The sequence below is a fragment of the Melanerpes formicivorus genome, unplaced genomic scaffold (genome assembly GCF_026170545.1).
Source record: "Melanerpes formicivorus ecotype bairdi unplaced genomic scaffold, bMelFor1.0.p_v2 SCAF_73, whole genome shotgun sequence".
Classification (NCBI taxonomy): Eukaryota; Metazoa; Chordata; class Aves; order Piciformes; family Picidae; genus Melanerpes; species Melanerpes formicivorus.
Window position 1 is genome coordinate 238258 of NW_027142425.1, and position 14400 is coordinate 252657.

The following is a 14400-nucleotide window of genomic DNA, read 5'->3' on the forward strand; positions in this document are numbered from 1 at the left end:
TTTCCTTACATTTACATGAGACCTCCTGTGTCCCAGCTTGTGTCCAGTTTTGAGCAGGTGACATACTTTTAGGAAAAGCAGCTCCAATCTTGCAGAAGGTGACAACAGTCACAGCTCAGAGCCCCCTCCTCAGGCAGGCTGTCCTCTGCTGGTTGGCAGACTGCACCCATGGAAATGAAGGCTTTGTGCAAACCAGCCCTTGATTTTCCTCAAGGCACTTTCCAGATGTCTTGGATTGGTGTGAGTCACTCAATGCATCTTTAAAAACTTTGGCCCTTAAAATAAGCAGAAGATTATCTGGGTTCCTGCTGGCTCTGTCCTGACATGCTCAGCAGAGGTGGGGCCTTTGAAGCTCTCCCACATGAAGCACAAAGCTGCAAGACCCAAGTGGAGCCAAACACTTGACTCTCAGCTGTTCATATTCCACAAAGCTCTGAGCACAGGCTTCAATCCTGCTGCCAGGCTCTGCAGAAAGTGGTGGGGCAAGCAGTTCATCTCCTCCCCCCACAGCTACCCATCCTCTGCTGTGTCCTTGAAGGTGCATTTTTCAGTGCCATTAGAAACAAGCTTCCTGTTAGGGAATCCACAAAGTCAGGTGCAAGTAATGCCTCTGGAGAATCACAGAATCACAGACACATTCAGGTTGGAACAGACCCTCAGGATCACCAAATCCAACCCAGAACCTTACTCTACAAGGGTCACCCCTAAACCATAGCCCCAAGTACCACATCCAAACCACCTTGAAACACAGCCAGCCTTGGGGACTCCACCACCTCCCTGGGCAGCACATTCCAACCCCTGACCACTCTTGCTGGGAAAAATGTTTCCTGCTGTCCAGTCTAACCCTTCCCTGCTGCAGCTTGAGGCCCTTCCCTCTTGTTCTGTCACTAATTACTGGGAGCAGAGACCAGCAGCAGCCTCTCCACAACCTCCTTTCAGGGAGCTGTAGACAGCCAGGAGGTCTGCCCTCAGCCTCCCCTCTTTCACACTAACCAGCCCCAGCTCCTTCACTCTCTCTTCATCAGATTTCTTCTCCAGGCCCTTCCAAGCTTCCTTGCCCTGCTCTGCCCTGGCTTCAGCACCTCCACCGCTCTCTGGTGTTGAGGTACTGTATTGAGAAGCCACAAGGCTGCTGTGCAGAGAGGCACATGCTACTTGTTGCCTGTTCCCTTGGAGTTGTGTGCTGACTTGATAAGTTTGGCATGGTCAGCACCAAGCTCCTGGCTGTAGCACTGTATCTCCAGCTCCAAACTGCATGTTTAATTCTCTTCTGTGATGACTCACATCTACAGCTTGTCCTAAAATAAACAACAAATAGTATCCGTAGGTTGCTCTCCAAACATGTGAGGCACAGCTTTAAGGGGAATGCCCTGCTGTGGGCTTAATTGTGTCCATTTGTAGAAGGATATGGCTATGGTGAACAAAAAAAAAGTGAAGTTGTGTTTCCCACCACAAAATGCCCAAGCCTCTCCCACACAGACTGACTCACCAGCAGGATTTCATTTCACTTTGCCTAAGCAGGAGGCACTTCAAAAAATCAGGGGGGAAAGTTCTTAATCTGGAATTTCCTGGTTTTTTACACCCAGACATTTGGGGTTGTCTGGAATAGAAAGTTAGATTCTTGCTTTAAACATTGGCATATGATGAACTCCATCATCCATCATCCATCACCCATCACCATCTGCCCATCTTGTTTGACAGGAGCTGGCTTCAGAAATGCCTGGGAGCTTAGAAGCTGCAGAGAGGAGGGAAATAAGACCAGGGCTGTCATGTATCTGTCTGGATAAGCCATCACCCTCTGCCCATCATCCATCACCCATCATCCTCTGCCCATCATCCATCACCCTCTGCCCATCATCCATCACCCATCATCCTCTGCCCATCATCCATCACCCTCTGCCCATCATCCATCGCCCTCTGCCCATCATCCATCACCCATCATCCTCTGCCCATCATCCATCGCCCATCGCCCTCTGCCCATCATCCATCACCCTCTGACTATCACCTGTCACCCTCTGCCCATCATCCATCACCCTCTGACCATCATCCATCACCCATCGCCCTCTGCCCATTATCCATCACCCATCATCCTCTGCCCATCATCCATCGCCCATCGCCCTCTGCCCATCATCCATCACCCTCTGACTATCACCCGTCACCCTCTGCCCATCATCCATCACCCTCTGACCATCATCCATCACCCATCGCCCTCTGCCCATTATCCATCACCCATCATCCTCTGCCCATCATCCATCGCCCTCTGCCCATCATCCATCACCCATCATCCTCTGCCCATCATCCATCGCCCATCGCCCTCTGCCCATCATCCATCGCCCTCTGCCCATCATCCATCACCCATCATCCTCTGCCCATCATCCATCGCCCTCTGCCCATCATCCATCACCCATCATCCTCTGCCCATCATCCATCACCCTCTGACCATCATCCATCACCCATCATCCTCTGCCCATCATCCATCGCCCATCGCCCTCTGCCCATCATCCATCACCCTCTGACTATCACCCGTCACCCTCTGCCCATCATCCATCACCGTCTGACCATCATCCATCACCCATCACCCTCTGCCCACCATCCATCACCCTCTGACCATCATCCATCGCCCATCACCCTCTGCCCATCATCCATTGCCCTCTGACCATCATCCATCGCCCATCGCCCTCTGCCCATCATCCATCACCCTCTGACCATCATCCATCACCCATCATCCATCACCCTCTGCCCATCATCCATCACCCTCTGCCCATCATCCATCGCCCATCGCCCTCTGCCCATCATCCATCACCCTCTGACCATCATCCATTACCCTCTGACTATCACCCATCACCCTCTGCCCACCATCCATCGCCCTCTGCCCATCATCCATCGCCCATCACCCTCTGCCCATCATCCATCACCCATCACACTCTGCCCATCATCCATCACCCTCTCCCCATCATCCATCGCCCATCATCCTCTGCCCATCATCCATCACCCTCTGACCATCATCCATCGCCCATCATCCTCTGCCCATCATCCATCACCCTCTGCCCATCACCCACCACTCATCATCCTCTGCTGATCACCCATCATCCTCTGTCCATCATCCATCATCCTCTGCCCATCATTCATCATCCTCTGCCCATCATCCATCACCCATCATCCTTTATGCATCACTCATCACCCTCTGCCCATCATCCATCACCCTCACAGTATCACAGTATCACTAAGGTTGGAAGAGACCTCAAAGATCATCGAGACCAAGCTGTCACCACAGACCTCATGACTAGACCATGGCACCAAGTGCCACATCCAATCCCCTCTTGAACACCTCCAGGGATGGGGACTCCACCACCTCCCTGGGCAGCACATTCCAATGACCAATGACTCTCTCAGTGAAGAACTTTCTCCTCACCTCCAGCCTAAACTTCCCCTGGCACAGCTTGAGACTGTGTCCTCTTGTTCTGGTGCTGGTTGCCTGGGAGAAGAGACCAACCCCTTCCCGGCTACAACCTCCCTTCAGGGAGTTGTAGAGGGCAATAAGGTCTCCCCTGAGCCTCCTCTTCTCCAGGCTAAGCAACCCCAGCTCCCTCAGCCTCTCCTCACAGGGCTGTGCTCAAGGCCTCTCCCCAGCCTTGTTGCCCTTCTCTGGACACCTTCGAGTGATTGCCCATTGGAATGGGCTGCCTGGGGAGGTGGTGGAGTCGCCGTCACTGGAGGTGTTCAGGAGGAGACTTGACAGGGTGCTTGGTTACATGGGTTAGTTGACTGGGTGGTGTTGGGTGATAGGTTGGACGCGATGATCTTGAAGGTCTCTTCCAACCTGATTTATTCTATTCTATTCTATTCAAGTCTCTCAATGTCCTTTCTAAACTGAGGGGTCCAGAACTGGACACAGGACTCAAGGTGTGGCCTAACCAGTGCTGAGCACAGGGCACAATGACCTCCCTGCTCCTGCTGGCCACACTATTCCTAATGCAGGCCAGGATGCTATTGGCCCTCCTGGCCACCTGGGCACACTGCTGGCTCATGTTCAGGTGGCTGTCAATCAGCACCCCCAGGTCCCTCTCTGTTTGGCAGCTCTCAGCCACTCTGACCCCAGCCTGTAGCTCTGCATGGGGTTGTTGTGGCCAAAGTGCAGCCCCTGGCACTTGGACTTGTTGAATGCCATCCTGTTGGCCTCTGCCCATCTGTCCAGTCGGTCGAGGTCCCTCTGCAGAGCCCTTCTGTCCTCTAACTGACCAACATCTGCTCCCAGCTTGGTGTCATCTGCAAACTTGCTGATGACTGACTCAATGCCCTCATCCAGATCATCACTGAAGATGTTAAAGAGCACAGGGCCCAGCACTGATCCTTGGGGCACACCACTGGTGCCTGGCTGCCGTTGGCTGTGGCACCATTCACCACCACTCTCTGGGCTCAGCCTCCAGCCAGTTCCTAACCCAGCACAGAGTGCTGCTGTCCAAGCCAGGGGCTGACAGTTTAGGCAGCAGTTTGCTGTGGGGGACAGTGTCAAAGGCCTTGCTGCAGTCCAGGCAGACCACATCCACAGCCTGCCCCACATGCACCAGGCAGTCACCTGGGCATGGAAGGAGATCAGGTTGGAGAGGCAGGACCTGCCCCTCCTAAATCCATGCTGGCTGGACCTGAGCCCATGGCCACCCTTCAGGTGTGCAGTTATTGCCCCCAGGATAATCTGCTCCATCACTTTCCCTGGCACTGAGGTCAGGCTGCCAGGCCTGGAGTTTCCAGGTTCCTCCATCCGACCCTTCTTGTGGATGGGGACCACCTTGGCCAGTTTCAGTCACCTGGGACCTCTCCAGTGAGCCAGGGCTGGAGGAAAATGATGGAGAGTGGCTCGGCCAGCTCACCTGCCTATCATCCATCAGTCATTACCCTGTTCCCTGACACTTTTTTGTTCAGGGTAGAGGAATATTCAGCCACTTGTCCAGGATTTCCAGGCTGTTCTTCACTGCACAGGCTGCAACCTCAGAGCATGGAGAGGGACTTTATTCAAGGGCTTGTTGGAGTTGGACAAGAGGGAATGGACTTAAGCTGGGGGAGGATAGGTTCAGAGTGGATATTAGGAAAAATTTTTGGCAGTGAGGGTGGGGAGACACTGGCAGAGGTTGCTCAGGGAGGCCGTGGCTGCCCCTCCCTGGAGGTGTGCAAGACCTAGATGGTTGGTACTGGATGACCTTTAAGGTCCTTTCCAACCCAAACCATTGTATGATTCTATGAGATGTCTCCCAGGCGTGGTGCTGTAAGGGGCCAGGAGGAATGCTGGCACGTCTGGTGTCTGTCAGGTCTGCCGTTCCCGTGCCGCATGGCAGCTCCTGTGCCCTGCACAGCGCCGGCAGCCAGGGCCCTGTCTGTGTCCAGCAGATGCGCAGAAGCTCCACGAGGAGCAGCGTTTCGCACTGCAGCCGCCTGGACCACTTTGAGATCCGGACACTGCTCATGTGCTACCTCCACCTTGTGAAGATGCTCTCTGAAGGTTGGTGGCTCTTGCTCACTGGAGGGCAGCCAGAGGGATGAGAGACCAGCAGCAGCTTTGGTCTGTCAGGTCTCTCTGTAGTTGTTATTTTTTAGATCTCAGTGCACTGTTGTTTGCTTTTTTTTTTCCCTTTCAGATACTCTTTTAGCTTACTGGAACAAATTCTCCCCCCAGGAGCTGATCAATGTCCTTGTGCTTCTGGAGTGAGTATCATGAGACTGCGTTTCAAACACTGTGCCTTTGTGCAGGCAGCACTGGCCAAGGGGAAGGCACGGTGGGGTGTGCCTCACAGCATGCACGTGGTCCTGTGCACCAGAGCTGTCTGCCCAGGCTGCAGTGGAATGGCCTTCCTCCCTCTGAGCAGGAGCAGCTTGAGGGAGCATGGTGAAGGAGCAGTGCACTGTGCTTGGTCTGGGCTGTGCAGAGGCTGTCCCACCACCTGTGGGCAAGTAGGGCTCACAGCCTCCCACCCTAACAGGCGCAACCTCCACTTTGCAGTGGGCTTGGTGGAACACATGGGTGAAGGAGACAGGGATGTGCCACAGGGTTTGGAAACCAAGGGCATGAGGTCAAGCGCTCTGCACATACAGACCCAAAGCTTCCTGACAGAGGAGTGTCTGCAGGGCGGACAGGGCAGATTCGAAACGTCCTGGATCTTTCCTGGCCTGCAGGGCCTGTAACAAACACGTGGTCTCTTTCTAGGGTGTGCTTGTTCCACTTCAGATACGTGGGGAAGAGGAATATTGCCAGGTACTGTACCTCCTCTCTGGGGCTGACGTGGAGGGGTGCCACATCTGAGGCAGGAAGGGAGGATGCAGAGCCAAGCAGGCAGGAAGCCTGCAGGGTTGGGACTCTGCTCCACACCACACCCCGAGCAGAGCCCCTTCCTCTTAGCACCCTGCCCCTTCCCTCCCCGCCAGCTCCTGCATGAAACCCCCAGGCCCCAGCGCTCCCGGCTGCCCACGCAGGTCGACAGCGTGTCCCCCAGTCAGCTCCAGGTGAGACACCAGGTGCATCTCTGCTCCCTGAGATGCTGTCTCAGTAACTCCAGGGCCGTCTGGCACAAGCCAGACCAGGGTAGCCTGACCGGTCCCCCTGGGACTACCCAGGATTCACCAGATGAGAGTGATGGAGGGAGGCCAGGCCTCCATCCCGGTGCCTTGTGTCACTCTGCAGTGCTGTGGCCATTGCTGCTTGTCTAACCTTGTCCTGTGTCCCCCTTGCAGGGTGCAGGAGGCCTGGTTCTCCAAGCACACGGGAGCCGAGCGGAAGTCGCAGACGATGCCAGCGCTGCGCAGCAGAGCCGGGGGCATGCAGGTGCGGCTCCAGCACCTGAGCAGCTTGGAGACCTCCTTCACCCTTAACCACAGTATGTACAGCAGAGCTAGGTGGGGCCAGGGGACTCCTCGCTCTGCTCCCTGCTGAAAATTGCACATAGCCATTTTCCACTTGCTGCTTGAGGGTATTCAAAGTCTGCAGGATTGCAATGGTCACCACCCCTCTCTGCTACACCCCTAGGTTGGGGAGGGAGGTGACATTCCAGTCAGGGCCTTAAAAATCACCCTTGGGACTTCCCTGGCTTTTTCCTCTCACCTGTCTTGGCTCAGCTCCTTGTCTCAGTATTTGTGTAGGTGACATTTGCCCTCTGTGGATGCAACCTGAACACCTCATCCTCCGTCTGGCTTCAGTGCCAGTGAGACTAAGGGGAAATGCTGCCCTTGGTTGTCTCAGCTGGCATCAGGCTAAGGAAGCTTCTCTGAATAGAGCTGGCAAATTCAGCTAACTTTACCTCATCCTCAAACCCAGTGAATCATAGAATGTTAGGGGCTGGAAGGGACCTCCATGGAGTCCAAGCCCTCTGCCAGGGTGGGTCACACAGGAACACATCCAGGTGGGTTTTGAAAGTCTCCAGAGAAGAAGATTCCACAACCTCTCTGGGCAGCCTGCTCCAGGGCTCTGGCACCTTTACAGGAAAGAACATTTTCCTCCTGCTGAGTGGAATTTTCTATGTTCTAGTTTGTATCCAAGTGAAGAGCAAGGGGAGAGCTTTGTCTGTATCAGCATTGAGACTTTGTGGGAGCTGGAGCTCTGAACACTGTTTCCTCCTGGTTTGCTTTCCCTCCACAGATGCAGGCACCTCAGAAGCAGATATCATGCACCAGGCATTACTGGAGGGCAATATAGCCACTGAAGTGTGCCTGACAGTCCTGGACACCATCTCTTTTTTCACTCAGAGTTTCAAGGTCAGCATTGAAACCAGAAGGTAGCAGAGTGTGCTGCGTGTGTCTGTGCATGCTGATTGTCAGGAGCCATTCTGCCAGGGTGGCAGCTTATGGCAAGCTTTACCAAAGCAAATGGCTTGCAGCTCATTTCTTTTCCACCAAGCTTGGTGTTGCACAAGGTCCCAGAGCATTTGGGCACTTATGCAATCTTGCAGTTTCTTCAAAACTGCAAGAGCACAGACAATGAGGGGGATGTTTTTGTGTTCTGAGTGTGGGCAGTGCAAGAGAAGAAGAGGAAATGTCCATCATGTAGGAAGGAGGGACTTAGAGGAAAGAGAAATGAAGGAGTAGCGTTCTTAGAGTTGTTTGCTACCATAAACTGCCTAGCAGCAAGACCCAGAGTGCCTCTGGGGCTGAGGCAGTCCAGCTGTGGCTGGTAGTTCAGCCAGGACGAGACCCCTGGTAGGAGTCTTCTCCGCCATACACTCACACTCCTGGCAGTCACTGAATCAGAGCCTCTGTGGTGAAGAGAGCCCCAGGCTGGCAGCAAAACACTGAACTGCTGTTCCACAAAAGCTCTTCCTCAAAGTGTGGTTGGATAACTCCTCCTCATCACAATGTGTCTTGCAGATGTCACCAGAGCAGCTCTGGATAAGCACAATGAAGGTTTCTTTTCTAGGTAAATTGACCATGCAGAGAAAGGTCATCATGTCCTGCCCCGCTGTCCCTGAGCACCACCACCCTGGTGCATATCTTAAATTACTCCTTAAAAGTCTGGCAACAGCAGAAGGGTTTCAGATGCAAGAGTTAGGACTTTGTTGACTTTCCTCAGTTGGGTGTGAGTGTACCACACTGCACTGTGGTTTTTCAACCCACAGGACAGACTGGATTCCCTTCCTCTTTAATGGCCTTTTCTGGGCACTCAGTATTGCCACAAACAAATGTGCTGCAGCACAAGTGCTGAGCCTCTTCTTACTGCTAAAGGAGCTCAGCTCAAAAGCATGGATCCTAAATTTACCCTGGCACAGGGCGTGCCAAAAGATTCATCTGAGCCAGCCCTAGAGTTGTTTGCTGGGAGAAATAAAAATGAAAACCACCAGTATGAGTAAGCTGGAAAGAGCCTCTTTGATTGAAACCAACTCTAGGCAGGTGGTGAAAGTTGTACAGGTGGCTGAGTGAAGTCTTGGAGTCAGAGTTCAAATATTGGTCTTTTCCTCTCTGCTGTCAAAAGAACCTCTGGCCAACTAGTACAGATTCATACCCATGGCCACATCTTAGTTTCATAGTTTCATTCAGGGTTGGAAGGGACCACAAGGATCATCTAGTTCCAACCCCCCTGCCATGGGCAGGGACACCCCACACTAGATCAGCCTGGCCAGAGCCTCATCCAGCCTGGCCTTAAACACCTCCAGGGACAGGGCCTCAACCACCTCCCTGGACAACCCATTCCAGTGCCTTACCACTCTCATGGTGAAGAACCTCCTCCTCACCTCCAGCCTGAATCTCCCCACCTCCAGCTTCATTCCATTCCCCCTAGTCCTGTCACTACCTGAGATCCTGAGCAGTCCCTCCCCAGCCTTCCTGTAGGCCCCCTGCAGATACTGGAAGGCCACAATGAGGTCACCTGGGAGCCTTCTCTTCTCCAGACTGAACAGCCCCAACTCCTTCAGCCTGTCCTCACAGGAGAGGTGCTCCAGCCCTCTGCTCATCCTCCTGGCCCTGCTCTGGACATGCTCCAGCACCTCCACATCCCTCTTGTAATAGGGGCTCCAGAACTGGACACAGTACTCCAGGTGGGGTCTCACCAGGGCTGAGTAGAAGGGGAGGATCACCTCCCTCGACCTGCTGGCCACACTTCTCCTGATGCAGCCCAGGATCTGGTTGGCTTTGCGGGCTGCAAGTGCACACTGAGAGCTCCTGGTGAGCTTTTTGTCCACCAGCACCCCCAAGTCTCTCTCCTCAGGGCTACTTTCCAGCCAGTCCCTGCCCAGCCTGTAGTTGTGCCTGGGATTGCCTCCACCCAGCTGCAGGACCCTGCCCTTGGTCTTGTTGAACCTCATGAGGTTGGCTTGTGCCCACCTCTCCAGCCTGTCAAGGTCCCTCTGGATGGCCTCCCTTCCCTCCAGCATGTCTGTTGGTTATACCTTCACTGCAGGCCCTCCTCCTTCTCTGGCTTCAGAGCTGATGCAGTCAGTTATGCACAATGTCGTGGGTTTGGGATAAAGGCCCAGCCTTCTCCCCACCACAAAGTGAAGGGAAAAATGACCACAGCTAACCACGGCCGGGTGAGCAAAGGAAAGCTGTATTTACAAGCAGTTTTAGGGGCTGCAGGGTATAGATACACAATTTACAGTATTTACAATATATACACAGAAATATACAGCAAAGTAATACAGGAATGAAATTCCCCTCCCCCCTGCTGGAGGAGGGTTCCCCCCCTGTACCCCCTTCTCTCCCCTTTTTCCCCAGAGAGGGTTAGAAAGAGAGGAAAGGAGCAGTTGTTAATTAAAAGCAGTTATAAATTAGAGCAAAATGTTAGTAGGTTTGCAGGCCCCACGCTCATCAGTCCAAGGTCAGCCTGGCAGAGAGCCTAGAAGCCACAAGCTGGGAAAAGGGAGGAGGGAGAGTGAACTGAGGAAAGTCTCAGCTGGACTCAAAGCTTAAAGCTGCACTCTACCAATCCACCAGTGAAATCCGTTTAGACCTCTCCTTTGTTTGTAAAACATTCAGCCATGGTGTCCCTCTCTTAAAGGCACAGCCTCAAACGGTCTCACACAATGATTTCTGTCCTTTCCAGGCCCAGGCCCAGCATTTCTGCAGAATAAATTCTCTCCTTGTTTTGCAGACTCAGCTTTTGAGCAACGAGGGCCACAACCCACTCATGAAGAAAGTGTTTGATATTCACCTGGCTTTTCTCAAAAACGGGCAGTCCGAAGCAGCTCTTAAGCATGTCTTTGCCTCCCTGAGAGCCTTCATTAGCAAGGTATGCAATGCACAGAGTCACAGGGGGCTGGGGCTTGGGAGGGACCTTCAGATACATCCCATCCAACCCTCCTGCCAGAGCAGGGTCACCCAGAGCAGCTCGCACAGGAACACATCCAGGTGGGTTTGGAAAGTCTCCAGAGCAGGAGACTCCACAACCTCTCTGGGCAGCCTGCTCCAGGGCTCAGCACCCTCACACCAAAGGAGTTTCTCCTCATGTTGAGGTAGATTCCAGTTTGTGTCCACTGCCCCTTGTCCTATCACAGGACACCACTGAAAAGAGCCTGGCCCCTTCTTGATACCCACCCCTCAGATATTTGTAAACATTGATCAGATCTTTTCCCAGTCTGTTCTTCTTCAGCCTGAACATGAGTCCAGAGGTGTGACAGAGGAGACCACCATGCTTCCACTCCTGTTAAACTGAGATTTGGTGATGTTTCCCAGAATCACAGAATAGTGAGGCTTGGAAGTAACCTCTGGAGATGATCCAGTCCAACCCCCCTGGCAGAGCAGGATCACCCAGAGTAAACCCCACACAAACACATCCAAGCAGGTATGGAATGCCTCCAGAGGTGCTGACTCCACAACCTCCCTGGGCAGCCTGCTCCAGTACTCTGCCACCCTCCAAGTGAAGTTTTTCCTTGTCTTAATGTGGAACCTCCTGTTTGGAGACCTGTTATAGAAAACAGGTTTCAAATGAGCCCAGTTTATCTAATTCAACAATTATTTATTTGTTGGATATAAAAAACAGAAAGAGAAATCAGGAGGAATTCCTTCACCTGCCTTGGTCACACAGCTACTGTTCAGCAGTAGTATCTGTTAGACCAAAAGCTGTGGTGCTTGTGTCTTTGCCCCAGACTGTCTGTATTGCTGACAGTGCTAGTGCTTGAATAATACTTGCAGTGCCAAGCTGCCCCTCTTCCACTGTGTTTGAAACAGAGCAGTACCTGCTGAACCTCTGTCTGCACCTCTCTGGGCTGTGGTACACAGCAAGCAGCCCTGCAGAGAAGGTCTTATGGGTGTTGGTGGGGGAGAAGCTGGACAGGAGCCAGCACTGGGCACTGGCAGCACAGAAGGCCAAGGGCAGCCTGGGCTGCATCCAAAGCAGTGTGGCCAGAGCTGGAGAGAGGATCCTGCCCCTCTGCTCTGCTCTGGGGAGACCTCACCTGCAGCACTGTCTCAAGCTCTGCTGTCCCCAACACAAGAAAGACCTGGAACTGCTGGACAGGGTCCAGAAGATGCCACCAAGATGATCAGAGGGATGGAGAACCTCTCCTGTGAGGATAGACTGAGAGAGTTGGGGCACAGGCTGGGAGAGTTGGGGCTGTTCAGCCTGGAGCAGAGAAGGCTCCATGGAGACCTCAGAGTTGCATTTCAAGATCTGCAGAGGACCTCCAGGCAGCTGGGGAGGGACTGTTCAGAAGGGGCTGTGGGGATAGGACAAGGGACAAGGGTTTGGAACTGGAGCAGGGCAGAGGTAGGTTGGCCATCAGGAGGAAGCTCTGCACAGGGAGGGTGAGACACTGGCACAGGCTGCCCAGGGAGGTGCTTGAGGCTCCATCCCTGGAGCCATCCAAGCTCAGCCTGGCTGTGTCCCTGTGCAGCCTGCTCTAGCTGGAGCTGTCCCTGCTGCCTGCAGGGGGTTGGACACGATGATCTTGGAGAGTCTCTTCCAACCTAATCTGTGAATCTGTGGTTAACCCCCGGAGCCTGAGCAGTATCAGAGCCACATCTCACCACATCAGAGCAGTGAGGGATGCTATTGCAGACATTTCCCTTCATGCTGCTCAAAATCTGCCGTTTCTCATCAGTACATTTCCAAGATCACAAATTCCCTTCCTACCAAACTGCTCCAGTACCTGAAATTCAAACCAAATTGAATCCTCTCAATTCACTTGAATGCAATATTTCATCCATGAAGTCAGTCCATGGGGTGTGAGATTGCAGCCAGGCAGAGCACAAGTCTGTGAACGATGCAGCAAAGTGTTCCTTCGAAGGAGGTCTTGCTCTAGTTGCCAAGGAAGGTTTGGTTAAAGGAAGAGACTGCTGAATGGTTTTACAAAGGTGGAAAAAGTCTCTGCTGGGCACCTTTCACTTACACAAAGCCAAGAACCAGTGTGATATAGCTGTGATGTTTAGGATGAGGAAATGGCCTCAAGTTACACCAGGGGAGGTTTAGGTTGGACATGAGAAGAAACTTCTTCACTGAAACGGTTCTGAAAGCCTGGCACAGGCTGCCCAGGGAGGTGGTTGAGTCTCCATCCCTGGAGGAGTTTCAAAGAGGCAGAATCATAGAATGGTCTGGGCCAGAAGGGATGTCCAAAGTATGACCTTCCTGCAGGCAGCAGGGACATCCTCCACTAGATAAGGCTGCTCAGAGCCATGTCCAGCCTCACCTGGGATATCTCCAGGGATGGAGTCTCAACCACCTCCCTGGGCAGCCTGCTGCAGTGTTCCAGCAGCCTCCTGGTGCAGAACTTGTTCCTCACATCCAATCTCAATCTGCTCTGTTCCAGCTTAAAGCCATTGGCCCTCACCCTGTCACTCCAGTCCTTTGCAAACAGTCTCTCTCCATCCTATTGTAGCCCTCTTTAGATACTGGCAAGCTGCTATTAGTTCTCCCCAGAGCCTCCTCATCTCCAGGCTGAACACCCCTCAGCCTGTCCTTGTAGCAGAGGTGCTCCAAACCCCTGATCATTTTCGTGGCCTCCTCTGTATCCATTCCATCAGCTCCAGGTCCTTCCTGTATTGAAGGCTCCAGAGCTGCACACAGTACTCCAGATGTGGTGTCAGCAGAGCAGAGCAAAGTGGGGTAATGACCTCTCTGGATCTGCTGGCAGCACATCTTTTGATGCAGCCCAGAATGTGATTGGAGGGCTGTGGTTTAGCCCCAGCCTTGGCAGAGTTAGAGGAGGGTTGGACTGAATGATCTCAAATAGCTTTTCCAACCAAAATGATTCTTTGATCATGTCTAGGGCTGAATTTTGGATTGCCCTAAGCAAAGTCAGAAGCAAAGCAGCAAATGCAGAAGTCTTTCTAGCTACCTGGCTCGAGACAGTGTGTTCTCCTCAGAGCTGTTTCTCCAAGGGGCTCTCAAAGCCTGCTGGTTCAGCACACACCCTGCTCAGACACAGCCTTTATGCAAGTCTCTTCCCCTTGCTAGTCAAAGTTTTGTTTACCCAGGGAGTATTTGTTCTGTGCCTCAGCAAACAATGGACCTTCCCTGCCTTCCTGGCAAGAATCTGTGACGGTTTCAATGCCTAGGCCAACCTGCAGGCCCACTCAATTTGGTTTCACCATCAGCCCTCAAAACCTGGAGCCCTTCAGGAGTTGTAAAGCTCTTCAGGGAGCTTGGAGCCCTTCAGAAATCCTGGAACCCTTGAGGGATCCTGGAGTCCCTCAGGAATCCTAGAGCCCTTCAGGAATCCTGGAGCTTCTCAGGGGTTCCATGCTTGCTTTCCAAACACCCCTTACAGCCCCTAGGCTGCTGCAAGGAGGGGCAGCAGAGCTGTTTTCTGGGATTGAGGCCAACCTGAATCCATGCTGCAGTTAGCAGCCTGGCCCTCAGAGATGTGCAAGATTGGTTTCAGTTGCTCTCTCCCATTTCCCCTATTGCAGGATGCAGGGTTGCTTCTGTAAAAGCAAGATAGGAGCCCAGCAGATGGTATCTATAAGGAAGTGTGTTCTTTGCCAACTCCAAAA

General features: G+C 53.0%; 1 protein-coding gene across 5 annotated transcripts in view; it reads left to right on the forward strand.

Annotated features, from left to right (window-relative positions):
- The window catches only part of LOC137453888 (dedicator of cytokinesis protein 11-like), a 126504-nt gene that overhangs the window by 84118 nt on the left and 27986 nt on the right, over positions 1-14400 (forward strand). For 2 of the 5 annotated variants that reach the window (XM_068163565.1, XM_068163567.1), the window contains exons 35-41: positions 5380-5494; positions 5631-5697; positions 6197-6244; positions 6415-6492; positions 6721-6863; positions 7622-7737; positions 10562-10699. In XM_068163565.1, the coding sequence (XP_068019666.1) occupies positions 5380-5494; positions 5631-5697; positions 6197-6244; positions 6415-6492; positions 6721-6863; positions 7622-7737; positions 10562-10699 (705 nt within the window). The remainder of the gene's footprint in view (positions 1-5379; positions 5495-5630; positions 5698-6196; positions 6245-6414; positions 6493-6720; positions 6864-7621; positions 7738-10561; positions 10700-14400) is intronic. The other 3 variants (XM_068163566.1, XM_068163568.1, XM_068163569.1) reach the window with 3 other exon arrangements.